Here is an 18,979-nt window from a genome sequence, read left to right on the forward strand (position 1 = left end):
TTGTAAACGAGCTTAAACAAATATTTGGAGATTATATAAACGGAAATGAACTTCTGGGGTATTTTTAGAAGGATATTTGTTCCATCATATTGTACAGACAACAGGAGCTTTGGGCTTTAAACGGGAGCTCAACTAATGTTTCTCAATAAAAGCATCACAGACAAATAAAAAGTCCACAGAGTGAATTGTTTGGGCATCTGGAGGACTGTTGTGCATGTCTGTGCAAACCAGAGCGCACAAAGAAGGATTTGACACATCAGCCTCTCCCTCCCTCTGCGTGTTTTGTGGGTGGAAAATAGGAGAGAGAGAAAAAGATGGACTGGACACAGATGTACAACTCATGAGATGGTTGCAGTTGTAGTTCCAGTTGTTTTTGAACAGCTGGGCATTATTTCTAGATCTGTGAGCTGGAATTACTCAATACTCTGACACTTTGAACATTTGGCTCAAAATGAAAGCCTTCAAATGATGCTATAAGCTCTGAAGATGAAACCAAACAGTTTATGACAGCAGCAGCAACATCAAGCAGCAATTAGCTGCCCCATCAAGCAGAAACCATCAGCTTTACATCGAGCCAAGATTCTTTATCTGGTCTGGAGGAATACAAAGCTCAAGAGGTCAACAAACTGAACTCGGTAACCCTCAGCTGGAATGCAGTGAATGTGCGATATGGTGTGGCAGCCTACAGCAGGAGTGGAGGAAGACTGAAACGCTCCCTCTGCTTCCCACTGCAGAGAGAGAAACAGTGACTTCCTGCAGCGGTGGTCAAAGAGGAGCCTGTGTCTCAGAGGCTGTGATGTTTGGAAGGAAAACGAAGCCGGCAACCTCTGACGTCTCCAGTTGCAGCCTGAACCTATATTGTGGTCTTATGCAAAGCTTCACCAAATATCTGAAATGTTTGTGGTGCAAAGCTAAGTGGAGGTAAAAAGCCTGTATCTGGAGAGGCTCCATTTCCTGTGGGATATCCTGCAGTGCATAATTGGCATAGTTGAGTTCAAATTTTCTAAATAAAGTTGATACAAAAATATGAATGAAAGTAATGATAGAACCAAAAAATCCACAGTTTGAAACATCTTTTCAAAGCTGTTATCTATTCATGTGCAATAAATCTGCACAGTACAGGATGTCAAAAAACAGCCTGTCTGGCACTATTTCTTGACTTTAAATACACACGTAGATGCTTCTTTTTATTAAACAACAAAAACAGAAGAAGCATGCTGCTAAAGAGCATATGTACCAGCAGAGCGCTTATTGTTGTGAGGTGAGATGCTGTCCAAAAAAGACAAACACAGAAAGCCAAAGGAGACAAGAGCTATTAAGAAATCTTTGTAAAAACAAAACTCATTCATATCCCAGCAACAACTCCACCAGGTAAAGCTGCCACAACCAGTCAATGGAGGGCAATTTGGGCCCAGTTCCCAGTGTCAGCATGGACTGCGCTCACCACTGAGTTCAGTGCAGTGTTTTAGGATACTGCGGGGGATGGAACAGAAGAGTTTTAAAAACTGCATGCTGGAGAGGAGAAGGTTAATGTTTGACATACCTGTTTGTCATTTTTGAGAAAAAAAAAAAAAAAAAAAAAAAAAAGGTGACTCATGCACGTACTTTCCTTCAAAAACATCAGTCAAATTCCAGCATTAGGTTTTCCCATCTTCCCAAATGACCTTCAAAGCACCCACGAGCCCACAGTTAGATCTGATGGGTGATGATGAGTAATTTCTCCAATCATGACTCAGCCACTCATTCTCAGGTGGAAACCCTGGCAGCTATTCACGGCTGCTCTGCACAGGACTTCCAGTGCTCCTCACTCAGGATCCCCAAAGCTCGATACCAGAATGGCACTGTATAGTTGGCAGACTGGATGCCACTCGAAAACAACAAACACACACGAAAATAAAATAAAATAAACTGGATATGTAGGATTTTGAATGACCAAATATCAGTCAGGGTGTAGTCCTGTCTTCCACGTTTGATCTAAAGTATTATTTATTCTAAAACCAGAGGACCCACAAAAGTAGTTTTGGGTCATTTTTTTCAGCTTATACTGAATACAAAGTACTAAAAGAAATACAATCTATGCATAACAACATTTAAGTTGATAACTATCTTACATAATGCCTGTGGTGGCACTTCTTTTGTTTGACATCATTTGAAGAAGCAAATGACAGAGTGCTCTGTGCACTCATTTCAGAGACGAGACAAATCCATCACAGCAAGGCAGCACCTCCCTGACCCTGGGAAGGAACCTCAAAATATGAGTGTACCACTTTAAATGAGTGCTCTGACAGGAGAACAATATCTCTCTAAACCATTCATCTTAATGACACAGTAGGCTGTAGGGTAAGATTACTGTTTAGTCACAGGCTCAGACTGGCCTCGGAATGTGTCTTATTTTAAACAGAAGCTGCTCGTGTTGGAAGTTCAAGGTTTCAATGTGCTGAAAGGAATATTCCCAAGGGTTCTTTGACTGTACTCTAAAACGGGCTTACAAGAACACGGTTATTGTTTAGAGGATGGCCCTGGTAGACATTTCTCCCCATTTATGGTTCATTGAAACCAAGCCACTTCAATTACACGTCAGCAAATGTCGCCCTGCCAGATACAAAATACCAGTAGTGATGATTTCATGACAGTAAGGAAAACTGTAAAGTATCACCAGCAGACAAACCCTCTAAGAGGGTCCTGCGAAACGTCTGGAGTGACAGCAGGGACTCGGTGAGCAGCAAAAGTGCCAACGAGGCTTCAGTTTGTGACCTCAGTGAGCAGAAATGAAAACATGTTACCACTTATCGCTGCTGTCAAGGTTTAAATACCATCAGTGGCATTTTTTAATCCTCCGTCGGGGCTAGGATCTGGGAGACGCACTGTTCTCACAAGATAAGAGGAAAAGATCAAACACATCAAGTTACTTCTGTCTATATGTGGAAATGTGGAGCAGGAGGAACGAAATACTTCCAGAGACCAACAAATATTAAAGGCAGATACTGTCAGTGGGTTCCATGAATTTAAGTCATATTCAGTGACATGAAAGAATTGTTTAACTCAAGAGTACTTGACGATTTTTAAGCCTAAACAGTGACAACCTCAGTCTTGTGCAGTGCAACTGTAGCAGCAAAACACAGGAGCAGGTGGGAGAAGTGAAACTATCCTGAGAGAACAGGCGTCTTCCCGTGGCAGACCAACGCACGGACCGACCAACTGACAGTCTGACTATCCATCCCTGTTTTTCCCCCCGTCTCTCTCTGGTCTCTTCAATTTCCCCTCACCTCCAACTGGTTGTGGCTGCCTGGGTTTTTCCTTCACACTTTCACTAGGTGCTTCCTCACAAGGGTTTGTGCCACTCTTTCTAATATTATAGGGTGAGCGTTATTCAGAACGGTTGCTATATAAATAAAATTGAATTCAAGGAACACTTGGTGTGCATACGGAATAAGGATACGAGTACTGCACTTCATCTGGGCAATCACTGTGACAACATACAATACAGCACACTCCAGGCAGTCACTCGTATGTTTTCTGCCAGGAAATGTTACAGCTGCAGACACTGCCTACAGCACTACTCACACCAGAGATTGGTATCAACACTTCCATCCATCTCCTAGAAACACAACAGAATAAGCACACGTCAAAGTCAGCAAAATGAGCTTTACAGGTGTCACAGGCCACACTACTGACAGAGCACCGTTATTCTCTCTCAGATTCAACCATCTGATACATCTTTACTTCAGTATGGGATCCATTTTCAAGTCAATATGCCCTTCATTTAAAAGGCAGTTTAAACAATGTTGCTAGCGTATCTTTGTGTGAGTGTGTGAGGGTGTGTGTGAGTGGGTCAAACAGCTAAAGTATGTACGCTATTAAAATGTGCAGGCCAAGACAAGCTCTCTCATGTATGCTGAGCTAAGCAAAGTTCATCAACAGGAATAAACAAAGTATTTGGTCTCTATGAGATGTGGGGGAGTAAAAACCTTAAGAGACCAAACTTCCTCTTTCGTGAGGCTGTTTTAAGAGTTCCAGTAAAAGAAGAATAAAGGTAACGTAAGACATCCAGTCTGTTGCAGAGCTCGCTAAAACTGACAGAGCACGCAGCAATTACAGGTACCTGGGATTATTATGTGAATAACAGCACACAGATGACGGACAACAATCATTATCAACCATGAAAACAGTCTTTACTTTTATTCTCCTCAGACTGCAAGTCATAGGATGACTCGGCATCAATCAGCATTACTCACACTAAGACACAACATAGACAGGGACAGACATCAATATCATATTTCGATACTGACCTATCGCAGATGTCTGTATCTCTCATGTTACATGATGAAAACTTTGGCAATTCCAGAAAAGAAAAGACAGACTGACTTCTTCTTTTACTTATTATCAGTCATGTATATGTGGTTCCAGTGTAGGAAGGTCATGAGAAAAGGTCTATATGTCTGTTATCACACACAGCTAAAAAATGTGATTCTAATACATGAACTTTAAAAGTTGGACCGTTATGCATGAGAAAATGTATTATTTAAAAAACAAAAACAAACCAAAAAAAACCCCATAAGCTCATTTTAAATTTGATGGTAGCAACATGTCATGTTTGCCACTGTGGAGCATTTAAAAACAAGAGCACCCAGGCTCTTCAAAAACTATTTCAAAATGTGAATTCCTCTGATCTTTGCACGGTAGAACTTTAAGCTGGATTTGAAGATAAGCACGTGGTGTTCTGGAGTCTGTGCACTTCCATGACAGAATTACGGCCGATTTCACACATATGAGGGTCCGGAGGGAAGATTGAGCTCTGTCCTCTCTCCAAAATCTCTGAATCTTGAAATCTCATGTACTGTTGGTGATGAGATATTCAGAGTTGTATTTTTATATTGAGGAACATTATTTTGAAATTGTTCCACAACTCGTGAATGCATTTTTTGTAGAATCATTGCATTCTGTTTTTATTTACTTTCACTTGCATGGCATACTCTGGCACTGCCTCCAGCCATTTGTCATGTGTGAGAATACATATTAGCCGCAGATCACCTTCTCTCTAGCAGCACAGAATAATCAGAAGGCTCCAGTTACTGAAATCTGCCGGACACAAATCTGGATTCAGAAGCTGCTCTGTGTTCATTTTCTCCTCCGCCCAGCACTGTGTGCAGGGCTCGCAAAATCGCTAGCCCGGCGTCCCGGGGCTAGCGATTTTTCCAGTCGGGCTACCAAAATCTAACTCAGCCCTGCCCGTCGGGCTATCATAGGAAGGAAAAATATATGTCAATGCTGTTCCATTCTTTCTCAAATGTAGCTGGGTAATTATGTCATTGGCATCGACGAGCCTCTGTCAATATGTGAAATCGAGTTTGAATTTGCGCTTCTTCTTCTTTTTGGCTTTCACTTTGCGATCGTGCGAACTGTGTATAGTGAGCGGCAGCACTGATTGGTGAGTGACAGATTAATTGCGCACCAATTCCTCTGGCATCGTCTTATCACTCATTAGCTTACTATTCAAACCTGACAAGTGAAATTTCCCGCAGCAAACTTAAACATGTGATAGAGATTGATTGCGCAGAGAATCGCTGACCGTTATGTAAGTACGTGTGTAAAAACAGCAGGATTTACGCAGGTATTTTAGCTCTGCTGAGCCAAATAAGACAGGTCAGGGTGAAGAAGGGGCAGCCAAAGAAAAGCCGACCACAAAACGGAAAACTTATGACAAATCAGACTATGAGGCAAAAAGAAAGCGTAGCTTTTTTGGTTTCATGGACAAAAGAATTTCTGTGGCTGGAATATGACAACGTAAATACCATAATGTTCTGCTGGGTGTGTCGTGAGTTTCCCTCGATATCTGAGTCGACAAGCGCCTTTGTAACTGGGACCAGTAATTTTAAGAAACACCCCATCAGAATCCATGAGAAATGCATTATTGCTCAGTCTGCAGTATCTTTCCCAGAACAAACAGCAGTTGCAAAAACATACTAAAAATAAACCAAGCACAACAAGAAGTCCTGAAAAAGCTGTTTAGAACAGTGTACTATGTTGCAAAGAGTGAACTACCACTGGCAAAATGTAGCCGTATTTGCAAACTTCAAAAAGCAAATGGCCTAGATCTTGGTTCCACTTGCCTCTTACCCGTGATTTCAGTGGAAATTTCAGATTCAGGATCTGACACAGACTGATTCATGTTCTACACAGTTCCAAATATTTGAGTTTATGACTGTAATTTTTATACAATTGTTGTAATTTGTGTTTTAACAATTTTTTTGATGGATGTTTTGTTTCCTTTACAATATTATACTTTAATGTATATTACTGTAAAGGAAACAAAACATCCATCAAAAAATTGTTCTCATGTTTTTTTTCGGACTAGTTAAATTTATTTTGGGCTACCAAAAACTGAAGAGTGCCTGCCCGAAGGGCTACCAGGGATTTTGAAATTTTGCGAGCCCTGGTGTGGATGGCACAGCATGCACCCAGCAACAACCAAGCTCATTTCTTGTATTCATCCCACACTCAGCTGTTTAGCTTAAGGATATTAATCCAGGGGCTGAAGCAGTGACCTCTGAGTGACCTCTGACTGACAAACCACCCAAGAGGCTGAGCTAGCTTTACCCCTGCTAGACTTCAGAGTGAGCCCCAAACACAGCTGGAAAATCTTCCTCTGTGTTTGTGTGTTATTTTCCCACATGATCACTCAAATGAAAAATAACACAGATCCGGTGCTTCTCATATGTAAGCAAATTTTTGCTAGTGACTTTTACTCTGGTTTATCGGTTTTTTTGGACTCGTATTTAACACGTGAAGAACATATAAATCTGAAAACTGCACTACAAAAAATGCTTTTTGACCTTTTAGTTATTGCATACAGAGCACACACTTTGGATATCAACATTTGGTTAAAGAATCTATAAGTCAGAGTCCTTTAAAAGCACACTGGAAGAAGACAGCTACAGGATCAGTGTGTGATCCTGTGCATCTGTGTTGTAGTAGTTCAGAGCAGAAATCTGAGGTCTTTGTCTGCAGCGGTCAAGTTCAGTCAAGTCTCAAAGAAGAGGGAGGAGTCGTCCGGTGTTTGTTTTACCTCAGAGTGTGTGAAATGAGAGCAGGTGCCCAGGTGCAAGGTATGTAGCTTTGATCAGTCAGACACAGAACAGATCACAGTGAATTCACTCAAATGTTGGCATAAATTCACCGCATGATAAAAATGTTGCTCCTAGTAGAGCAGGGCGATATGGCCAAAAATATATATCACGATATATATTTGAAAATTTGCGATAATGATATAACTGACGATATAATTTCTGCGAGACAAAATACAACTCCACAACTTTACTAGCGCAAAAAACCCCATCCATTTATTTTACTTAAACAAGCAGCTGTTTTTTATGTGCATTAAAGCTATATAAAAATTTAACAGTGCAAATGCAAATTCCTTGCTGAAAGTTTAACCAAAAGGCATTTCCAGTAGAAATGGGCTGACATATCCTGAGCATAACCATGTATAATATCCACTGAAGTTAAAAAAAGGTGCTTTGCAACATTAAACTGCAGTGTGCCAAATAAAAAAGTCAAATATGTATTTTTCGGACCATAAGGTGCAGTCAGATAAATCAAACTTTATTCAACTCATTCTTCTTGCTTCCTCCACTTCTGTACCATTGATTCATTAATGCTGTATTCTATCACAGCTGCTCTATTCCCATGTTGTTGCAGTATATTAATGACTAACCTCGTATTGTGGATGGATTATCTCAGTTGTTCTCCTGACTGAAGTTTGGTCCGTTTACAGCATCCTGCCATGCGATTGCATTTGTCCCTAACCATCAGGAACCCTCACGTTAACTTTTATCAAGTGGAAAAAAGTTAGCGTTCATCCTCCAGCTTCACTGTGTTTATGTTATGCTAACATAGCTGTGTCACTAGCGATCGCGTAGCACATCATTATATACCAGCTAGCCCAACTTCAGTAACCCTACAAACGTCACTGCTGTTTAGTTTCCCGTCTTCATTTATGTTGGAAGTGACAGCAGAGCTGTACGTCTTAATTTTTTCAGAAATCTCTCAGTCAGAACATGCTATATCATGCTTAGGTAACTAGCGAAACTAACGAGCTAACTACCGCTAACTTCCTGCTAACTTCTAACTCCGTTAAATGTAATAAGTTCTGTTTTCATGGATGCCTGGATGTTAAATTTAAGCATTGCTGCTTTACCAGGTGTAACTATGATCGTTTTATTAAAGATGAAAGAAATTAAACAGTTTTTAACTCTCAGTGATGCTGCAGTGTTCGTTTGACTTTAGGACCTGAAGAGGACGGAGTTTAGGACCCAGATTACTCCCAGATTTACGAGCACCTTATGCTGGGCTTACACTGTGCGATTTTTGGCCCATTTTGAGCCGATTTTTCAGTCGTGCGACCGTTTTGTTGATCGGCCCGAGTTTGGCCTTCATCGTGCGTCGTTCATCGTGTAGTATACATGGGGTAACGAGAAGCGATTAACACCTCACGACCAGCTCCCGATCATCAATCGCTTGGTCGGGACCATCATGAGGGTGTCACCGCAGCCGCTCACACTACGCACGCGCAAACATATAAATGTCGGTGAAAAAGACGGAGTAGCACAGCAGTGCAGCGTGTGATCCGGACACAAGCGATGGAGGCACTTGTAGAACTTTGGAAAGCTCATCTGAGTCTTTTCGATGTGGCATCACAAAATTATCACGACCACAGTAACCGTGAAAATAGTTGGATCTACACTGCTGCTCAATCACAGCTGCCTGATCAATGTTTTTCATTAGCAATTTAGCAAAGTTGATGGTGGTGGCGTGAGTCTGTGTGAGTGAAAGACAGAGAGGAAGAGCGAGCGACAGATTTTCTGTTATAACCTTCATTTTTATGGTCGCACAGTGTGAGCACTCAGGTCGCATCAGAGCATCGGGCCGTATAGTGTGAGACCCTGCATCGTGACCTGCAAACTTCTAACCCCTGCGAGTCAATCGTGCAGTTTGAGCTGAAGCTGAATAACGCGACTGGAAAAAATCTCACAGTGTATGCCCAGCTTTAGTCCGACAAATACGGCTATAACGACGGCCCGCTTGCATGTTCTACAAAAAAAAAAAAAAAAAAATTTAAAAAAAAGTGCTTTGTTGTGTATCTGACGGACAAACACCAAACCAGTTCCACATCACTTTAGTTTCACCATTTTTATAAACCAATTCTGGTTCATCCTTTTCACTCAACTATCCGCTTTCCCCCTTCTCATTCTCCGTTGCTGCCATGCTTTTTCGGCCATGTGCGTATGAAAACAAAGGCACTGCGCATGCGTGTTTTACCCATATTCTATCGCGATATTTCATTTTCTTATCGTTGCCTAACATTGTACCGGTATTACAGTGAACGGTATAATATGGCCCAGCCCTAGCTCCTAGTCAATAGTCAAATGGATACTAGCATTCCGCTAACACTCAAACTGACATCAAAGTGTCAGAAATATGTACAGTAGCATTACTTTTAATCATTTCTTTGTAGTGATGAGTCTTGTGTTGCTTGTGACCCTTTAACTGGTGGTATGGCTGCCGGCCCAGCTTTAATGAACACCAGGCACACTAATTGCAGCATGTTCAAGTACTGACACATAAAACATTAATGTGAAACACAGCCACTCTAATGGTGGAAATTAAATACATGAATGAATGCATCTTATTATCCATGAAAAAAACTTTAAAAAAATCATTATTTAAAAGCCTTCATCATCCATTACATTATGAAGAAACAATATGATGAATGAATAGAAAGTAATACATATAATATATATATTATTTTGGTGGCGTTGTAAAAGTCTCACTAAACTTCTTTTTAAATATTTTGCATATTTAATTCTAGTGTTCCTTTTCTCTATTCTGTATTTAAGCAGAAACACGTGCACAAACAGAGCAAGCGAGAGAGAACAGAGCATTTTCTAATGAAAAGCTCAGGTCATCAACTTCACCATTAGCTCAGTTACATTAAAGTAAAAACACCAACCTCTCTGCAATTTGGAAAAGTCCATCTTTCCCCAGTGATTGTGCTTATTTTTTTCACTTTTCTTTGGCTGGTGGAGACTGACTGCAAATAGTTGCCCAGAGGCTGAGCATGAAACACCCTCAACAACACTTTGATCACAGGGCGATGGCTCAGGTTATCTGATGGGAAGCCACTGCTCTCAAAACAATAGCTGTCAGACTCAGACCGACTGTAATCACTCTCAGACAGATTGATGGAGTTTTGCAAATAATTGCTATCTAATTTGTGAATGATGACAGACGGCCAACACGTTACAGTCAATCTAAATCAGTCTGTGCTGATTAGAGAAAATCCAAAATAAATTCATGTGCACCCAGTTCTTGGTTTCTCAGGTATTAACGATGTGTGCTGTACAATCCATACAAAAGAACAGTTCAAAGAAATCATTAAAAGACCAAAATTACCGTGATATCCACGCCCATGATGAGTGCATGTAAACTTCTGATCACAACTGTAGCTGACAGAAGATAAGTCCAGTAGTTCGTTTTAGAGCCACAGCTGCATGCTTCTACTCCACAGATGGTGTTTGAGACAAGCTACTGGTTTTGATGAGCTACTCTGATCCATCACTGGTCAGAGGAAAAATACATCATGAAGAGGATCTGAGAACTGTATCTTTGACACAGCTGAACTGGGACATTGGCATCCAACAAGGCTTTTCTTATTACAACGACATGTAATTAGTATCAAATATTGTTGGCAACTGTGCATATTTTAGTAAGGTGTTCCACGACAGTTACAACATATATTTTCTGCAGCTGGAACAATGTGAATCACACTTGCACTCCTATTGTGTCAAACTGGTCTGTTTTCAGCGCAGCACAAAGAAAAGTCCATCTCTTGTTTTTAACCAAACGGCTCTGTGACAAAACAAATAGACCAATTAAGGCTGAAGAGAACTGTTTTCTATATTCAAGCACAGTTCCAGTAATGCTCTGCACGAGAGTGAATAAACACACATGTTTCCGTTTACTCCATAAGGAGACACAGTCTTCCATGTGAATACACATGGTGTGTATGCACACTTTTATTTATGAGGTAAAAGATGGCCTGTCCAAGTCTGGAAAAAAGACCCACGCTATTTCTGGCTCCTGCAGCCTGCTGAGTGCTGAGATCATTATTTAGAACCAGCTGCAGAGTCGGCAGAGGAGATGTGGGTCAGAGGGGCAGGAGGACGACCAAGTCTTCATGAATCACTGTTACCTTGGAACAGAGGCGGAGCAGCACAGGCGCTCTAAGACATATAATGATATCACAGTTCCAGTGGTTTTGACTGCCTCGTGCCACCACAGCACATACACACCCACACAACACACAATTACAGCTCAACCAAACAGCCGGTCTGCCCAGCAGGTGTGAACTCCAGCTGGATGTACAGTGCAGCCTGATTCTGTGTCCTCGGGTTCAGCTGTGAGAGGATAAGCAGCAGCTTTCCAAGAGTGACCAAACCACTTGTATTAACTGAAAACTTTGTTTCAATGGAAAAAAATGGTGGTTAAATAAAGTCCAGAGCATGATTACCATTGATTGTGTCCAAACTGGGTCACCAGGCCTCATTTCCTATTACATTCCTAAACAAATCGTTAACAATGTTTTATCATTTCCTGGAGTAAACATGTCCAGATTTAAACTTGGCTCATCTCAAAACCTCTCATATGTCCAGCACTACTGCAGTTTTGATTTTGCAGAGGATGTAATCCAGCTTGACACATTTCTTCTTTAACGAACTGGATTATTTTGTATAAAGATCAAGGAAACATACAGTAGAAAGTAACACGGCAGTGCTGACTGAGGGTCTCTGGAGAATCAGCCATCATAATATTAAAGTGGGAGCAGCTCTGTGGGTGTGACTCTTACCCAGGGACGTCTCACTGTCGAGTGATAGAGAGCTGCCACTATAACCTGCTGATGAAGCCACTGATGTGATGTTAGTGGCTTCATCAGCATAGCTGCAATGACAGCAACATTAACACACTTATCTGGTCAATATTTCAATCCCAACATTCACATGCTGACACTGCCCAACAGCACAACTGTAAAATCAATAGTAAGTGATACAAACTTTACGGCAATATAGTGAGTAAGACGCCACAAACACAAACTGGTTGCCTTTGACTGAAGTTAAATACTGGTGGTAACCAAGAACACAGGCTGACTATGAGAGAGACCGGTCAGGATTATAGCCTCCACACTGCAGAGCAGCCAGCTCCAATAATCTAATAAACATCACAAGTTACTGAAACCAAACCTCTATCACCACATTCTTCAAACTACATGTCAGATTAACTCGCTGATAGCTCCATCTCTCTCAGATGTGGATCTAATATGCAAATTTTCAGGCAGCCTCACTTGCAGGAATAACTGTTCCAAATAAATATTTTTTTAATCTTGTACCAGGTCTCACTGAAGCCATTAAATTAACCTTCTCCGAAACAAACCATTTCAGCTCCCTTCACCCTTCATTGGAGCCAGATGTCTTCTGAATGGCTGTCCCTTACAAACAAAGCTTGTACAGCAAGTGGATTGGTCTTCTGTGCTCACGACCAGAGCTGTGTGTCTAAGAAGACCTTGAAGACCTTCCACTTGTCAGTGACATCACACAGAGGCAAAACGTTCTGAAATTGAGTATTTAAAGCAGTCTGAAGCCTGAGCTTTAGACTCACAGAGATTACTTTTAAATACACTTACTTCATTAATCAAAATGGTCAAAAACTTTGATGTGAGCATCCACAGAAAAAAATGAGTTATCAGTCTGATTTTACCAGGTGTCAGACTACTTATGAGCAGCTAGCTCTCTCTGACGAATCTCGGTGGAACAAGAGCTGAGAGGCTCAAAGCACACCTTAGCAGTATTCCAGCGGTCACCTAATGGTTTTTATATTATCATTATTGTTATTATTAGTGTCAATCTTGTGTCTTACACAAGGTCCACAATAATTAACTGACACATTCAGGGGAGTACAAGGAGGAAAGCATGGAGGAGGTGTCCTGTTTAGAATCATTAGGACCTCATTACAGTTTAACACAGGGAGAAAGGCAGGAGAGAGGAGGAGAGGGACAGAAGGTAGTGGACTGTTAACATTTAATGACTGCTTATGGATGATCAGTACAAACAAACAGCCATTATGCATCTGTGTATTGAGCGTGTCCAGCCTCGCCACTGACTGAACGAAAGACTTCTGTTTCTACTGACTGTAGACAAATAGAGGCAGGCATTGTGTAACAGGATCGCGCCAAAGCTGGCCCCACTGGCACAAAGCGCTCTCTGTGGTTTCACAGGAACAGCCGTTGGCTTGGGGATGAGCCAGTGGGTCCCCTTCAGCCAGGAGGTCTCACATCAGAACTCAAAGTCTTGGACCGAGTGTTCTGGGAACACAACGGCAGATACAACCTGAGCTAAACCTGGATTTTCATACCAAGCCTTGATTCTCTCTGGGCATCAGATTACAGCTGGGACGGTCAATGAGAGGACAAGAGCTCGCTCGTATATAGTCTGAATACTTAGCTAAGATTCGATTGCAACTAAATGATGTCACAGTGCATTGGCTTCTGGATACCACATTTAACTCTTTACCCCTTGGACACCTACCAGAGGACAACTGGTCCTCTTTTCAAACTCAGAAGTTTCTGTCATATTTCAGGCCTGCGGCCAGAATGAGCATCAGATGTTAGTGAGGGTGATCTCTGTCTACACAGTTCAATAGGGCTTGGAAAAAGCCTGGAACCTATTCTATTTAATGATATATACAGAGGTTTCAAAACTTATTATTATGGCTACAGGTGAGATGATCACCAAATGGGAGCAAGAGTAATTTTTCTGGGGTCAAAAGTTACTATATCTGGACAAAAGCATGGGTACCAAATTATCAGCTAAGGATAGCAAGGCTGGTTAGTAGGCTGTAGTCATGAACTGTTAGGTAGGTAGATATAGAAAATTCACATGGCCATCGTAACATCACCAATTCATCACCAAGATCCCCCTTTTTGAATGGTTTGTACCACAAAGTGGTCACTCCAGATAATTACATTAAAAATGCTCCAAAAGGCACCAACACTGAAAATCAATGAGAGAGGTCCAGGTTCACTCACGTCAATAATGGTGGCCCAAGTTAGGCATGTTAACAAAGTAGTTAACAACTACGGTAGTTGACTGGGTTTCCTTCATGTAGCTACAACAGGAACTGCTGGGGTTTTTTTGCACGCATTGGTTTCCTTTTTCTGCACCAACAGCAAACATGTACTGAATCTTTTCAGCAGATATGCCCCCAGAGGCAGACGGCAAAGAAAACAGGAGATGAACATTAGACCCATTACTTTTGCAGCTGCTCCTTTGATCTAGTTTGGTGAGCAAAGAGAGCAGCTCTGCAGGTGACTGACTGAGTTCACTGCAGTCAGGACAAGGTCAAACCACCAAGACACACCCAGAGCAGGCATGGGCCGTGACTCACTATTGTTAATGTGGATTACCCAACCCACAACAAGCATCGCAGATCTAAAGAGTCTTGATGTGTTCCTGTTTAGTGCTTACTGAGGTGTGGTCTCTCGCCAGCTTTAGCTCAAACCACTCCCTCACGTTAAGCACAGAAAATCCACAGAATCACATACAAGAACCTAACATCACCCTGCAAGCATGATCCTCGAAGGAATATGTCGGAGGTCTTCCTACCTGAGCAGAGGATGCCTTTGTGTCGAGCACAGGAGAAGTCGTCGCACTCGCAGAAGCTGCCGTAGATCTTTCCGAACTCCGATTCATAGCACAGGCACTGGTTGCAGCTGCACTCGCCTCGTCCACTGCAGATCTGTTTGCCCTCGGATTCCCGGCAGGCACTGAGAAACATGTTGCTTGTCTCACCCTCCTGGCATTCACAGCGGGCACCCAGGTAGCCGGGCTCACATTGGCAAGTCCCACAGTTATAAGTACCTGCAAGGAAAAGGTTTCCTTAACTTCACTTTTCCTTCATTTCTGTTATACACACACACACACACACTGTTACAGTCGTGACTGCTCATATTAAACATAGTCAAAGTCAAATAATGAGGACAGCATATGAACAACCAAAAGCTAAGACAGCTCCACACACTGAGACACCGAGTTCTTTTCTACTCTTGCGCTGTATAATGTCAGTGAGAGCATAAGTTTTTAATGGTGGTCCCCATGGTCATCTCAGGCACATGACTCTGGCTGTGAGAGCAGAAGCGCCACCGACCTGCTGTTGAAATGCACTGTGTGCGAGGAGCTACTGCTAATCAGAAAAAAAGGTTAAAATTAAAGGAAAGTTTAAAAGCTAAAACAGCTTGTTTCAGAAAAAGAATGAACAGAACAAGATATCCTAGGTATTACTTATATTAGTGAATGCAAAGCTACTAAAAATATGGAGCTGGAAATGAGCTTAAAGGGTCTACTTCCAAGTTATCCTGAGGAATTATTTTGTCATATTTGAATGTTCGCTTGGACTTCCATTGATGTTCTTTGTTAGCTTACAGGCATTAGCATAAAAAAACCAATATATCAGAAACAACTAACTGGTCCCTGTGTTTTAACACCTGACGGTAAACATGCCTGACATCTGGGACCATCTTTACTGGTGTAACTGTCATAACAATAACCAGTTACTTCCAAACAAGCTAATGACAACTCACAATGTACATAAACCAGGCTAGCCAAATCTGGTTTGGCCAAGCTAGCCACTGTAACTGTGTTCTCCAAAATCATCAACTCGCCTTCAGTTGTAAAGATTTGTGACTTCAGGAAGAATTGCTGCATCTAATGGGGACCTTAATAATTGTTTTTAAAATTAATAACAAGCTTTTCAAAAAAACTGCTTCATTTCTCTGGATTTTCATAGCACAGTTTGATTGGCTAATGACAGAAGTTAGCACATTCAAAAAAAACCAAAAAAACAACAAGATTATTTGCCTCATGCTTGTGCTTGAAATGTTGAATATTTCTCACCTTCTCACCTATTTTTTATGTTGTTCTGCAGATTATAGGGGTGGAGCAGGCAGTTCTGTAAGATGTATGCCAGATAAAGTTTGAGAGCCATTTGGATGAATGGCTTTAACTTCCTAACAGTGTTTCAGAAAGCAGCGCAGCAATGGTTTCTCTGCATTTGGTGTTGTTTAATCTAATTAAAGAAAAGGCAGGACTGAATGTAAAAAGGGGTCATGTCATTTTGGACTGATTCCCACATGTCCTTGAAGCTTTGGTTTCCTGCAGCGCGAATATGTTGGCCTGTGCACTTTAGTTTACAGTAAACAACACTGTCAGCCAAATTCCCAACTGGAGGAAGGGGAAAAAAAGATGAGCAGTTACCCTTCTTGGAAGTTTGGGGGAAAAAAAAACAAACAAAAAAAAAAACATGAAAACTTTTACATTTACAAGTGAAGATTTAAAAATAGAAAATAAATATGAATTGTTAAAGTTATACCTATCGAGCTGCAGATGATGCTATTGTTTTGTGCATTCCGGCTGCAGCCGCAGTCACACTCGTAATCCACGGCCACTTCCAGGCGGTCTTTAAAGCCCACAGGCTTGATTGTGAATCTGTGGTCAGTCCCACGGGGAGGACAGCTCCTCGCCTCCACACTGACGTTGAACGAGACCTTAAAAAAACAGAGTGATGTTCTCAGAAAGGAAAGATATGAATACTGACAAACTGACCTCCTGTTTATTCGCTGGAAGTTCGTGTCAGGTTCAAATGTTCAAAGGTGCTTTTTTTAAACAGTAGCAGCCTCATGAGGCCTTATATATCTCTGATATCTCTCCTCAGTTTTTGTTTCCTTATTCCCGAATGACCTGAACCCACCCTGCATCAAACACAGTCAGTTGCCAGCCAGCCAGCACATTAACCCGTGCTGTCACATTTACATCAGTGGGCTTGTTTCACTCCAGAGACGAATTTACATAGCTGAGTTGCACAGAAACTGGGACAGGAGATCTACACCCATTTGATTGCTCTGAGGAAGGAAGTCTTGACAAGAGAAACCAAACCCCAGGCATGCCTTTATCATCAAACATAAGTCTGTTTTTCCCGGTACTCTCCTGATAGTTTGCTCAGTGTAGAGTTCAATTTTCTCTGTGATTGAAATTGTGCTGTTGACAAGACTTTGTTTTGGACTTAAATGCTCCAGAAACTGTACAAGAGTATGACAGAGTCTCATAAAGAGAAGCACAAAGTGGACAGTGATGCGTGTTCCAGTGGTTTGGCTCTGTCCTTGAGCTCTGTGGTGCAGAAATAAAAACTAAGTTATGAGGTCAAACAGCCGGAGTTCAACAGTAATTGGCAGGTGTTCACATCCATATCAGATAAACACACCCTGCTGACTTTTACACTGATAGGCTAAGAGATTAGTGAGTCTGAAGTGCACGCAGCTGCCAAAGAGAGAATCAGGGTTGGAAATTCTTAACTATTTTGTTTTTAAGATGAAAACTGACTAGAGGAGATGTAACATTTTCTGCTTTGAAGCCCTAACTAGAAGCACCTGAAAAATGGATGTCTCGCACAAAGAGAAATGAACCAATCCATTGCTCTGTCAGGCATGGAGGGAGCAAAGCGGTTGGGAGACTGGAGGCATTCAACGCGTGCTACACCAGCAAGTGCTGTTTGCTTGCAGCAGCTTTGAGCAAACTGTGGTCAAGTGAGATGATGTCAAGCTTGATGTTGCCTCAAAAGAATGATTCCTCTTCCTCAAAGGGACAAATCTGTATCAGTCTACAGCCAAAGCCAAGATATTAGTATCATGACTCAATAAGTTGGATCATCTCATCCTGAGGAAAAAAAGCTAAAATTCCACCTCTCTATAAGCTTCTATAAGAACAAGTTTGATTTTTGATTCGATCTGCCCCTGGTTTTTTTTTGGGTTTTTTTTGTTGTTTTTTTTTTTTAAATCAGCCTAGCCTTCAGTTTCAGCAAAGTCACAACCTGATCCAGGCCCATCCTGTTGCATATGTGCTGGAGAAACTGAGACATGGTGGTGGTGTTGTTTGGTGGTGTTTTGGTGTGAAGGGATGGGGCTTGGGGGGGGGGGGGGGGAACAACCATCTTTAGCAACCACGAATCAAGCAGTCCCAGGCTATGTAAACTCACAATCAATGTAAAGTATCCCATCATGTATGTATAATCTGCTACAAGCTAATCTTTGGGTTAGCATCTTGTCCAAGGATATTTGGCATGCAGCCTGGAGCAGACGAGAATCGAGCCACCAACCTTCTGACTAGTAGTTCTACCTGAGCTACACCAACCTCATGTAACTCCAGAATTTCCAACACTACAAACACAATAAAGAGGTCAAGTTCAGTGACTCCAGGTGGGAGCTAACTTGATTAACAAAACATCTGTCAATGAAAGTGGCCTAAAGCTTTAAACATCAACAAATTCCAAATGGATGTGATGAAAACAAACAAAACATTGTAGAGTTGTTATGAAGGCATAAACCATTTACAGAGGCCAGCAATGTTTTGGGTGGAGAAAGTAGAAATTTACTCACTTTCAGAGGCAGCCTCAAAGTGGCCATCAGGTCAACTGCAATTTATAGCAGTTCCAGTTTGGCTTCATTTATAACCCGGAAGGTTTCTGCTTGCATTAGCAGCCATAATCCAGTATGTGATATCCATACAGTTTTGGTTATTTATTTTTTTTAAATGTACACTTCTTGACAAAACACACATTCATATGCGTGTGTGTTTAATGGAATAATCTATTTAATGATTATTATGTTGCATTTTAGCAAGCAAATAATTAGTGTAGAAAGAAACAAGTGAAAACAGCTTTTCATATTAGAGGCCGCAAACTAGATTCTGTCCAGAGTTGGCAAACGTTAGTTTTGGTAGTTTCATGATGTTGAACTAAAGAGGCTGAAATTAGTGACATCTGCTACAGATAGCTACATAGCCAGTTCTGTGTGTTCCTCCAGGTGTTTATGATGCTTGAT

General features: G+C 41.5%; 1 protein-coding gene across 1 annotated transcript in view; it reads right to left on the bottom strand.

Moving 5' to 3' along the window:
* itgb5 (integrin, beta 5) overlaps positions 1-18,979 on the bottom strand; it is a 52,875-nt gene that overhangs the window by 15,499 nt on the left and 18,397 nt on the right. The window contains exons 10-11 of the mRNA XM_003456261.5: positions 16,477-16,651; positions 14,715-14,969 (exon numbers count right to left, since the gene is read on the bottom strand). Coding sequence (XP_003456309.1) covers positions 14,715-14,969; positions 16,477-16,651 — 430 coding nt within the window. The remainder of the gene's footprint in view (positions 1-14,714; positions 14,970-16,476; positions 16,652-18,979) is intronic.

This window comes from Oreochromis niloticus, linkage group LG16 (assembly GCF_001858045.2).
Source record: "Oreochromis niloticus isolate F11D_XX linkage group LG16, O_niloticus_UMD_NMBU, whole genome shotgun sequence".
NCBI lineage: Eukaryota > Metazoa > Chordata > Actinopteri > Cichliformes > Cichlidae > Oreochromis > Oreochromis niloticus.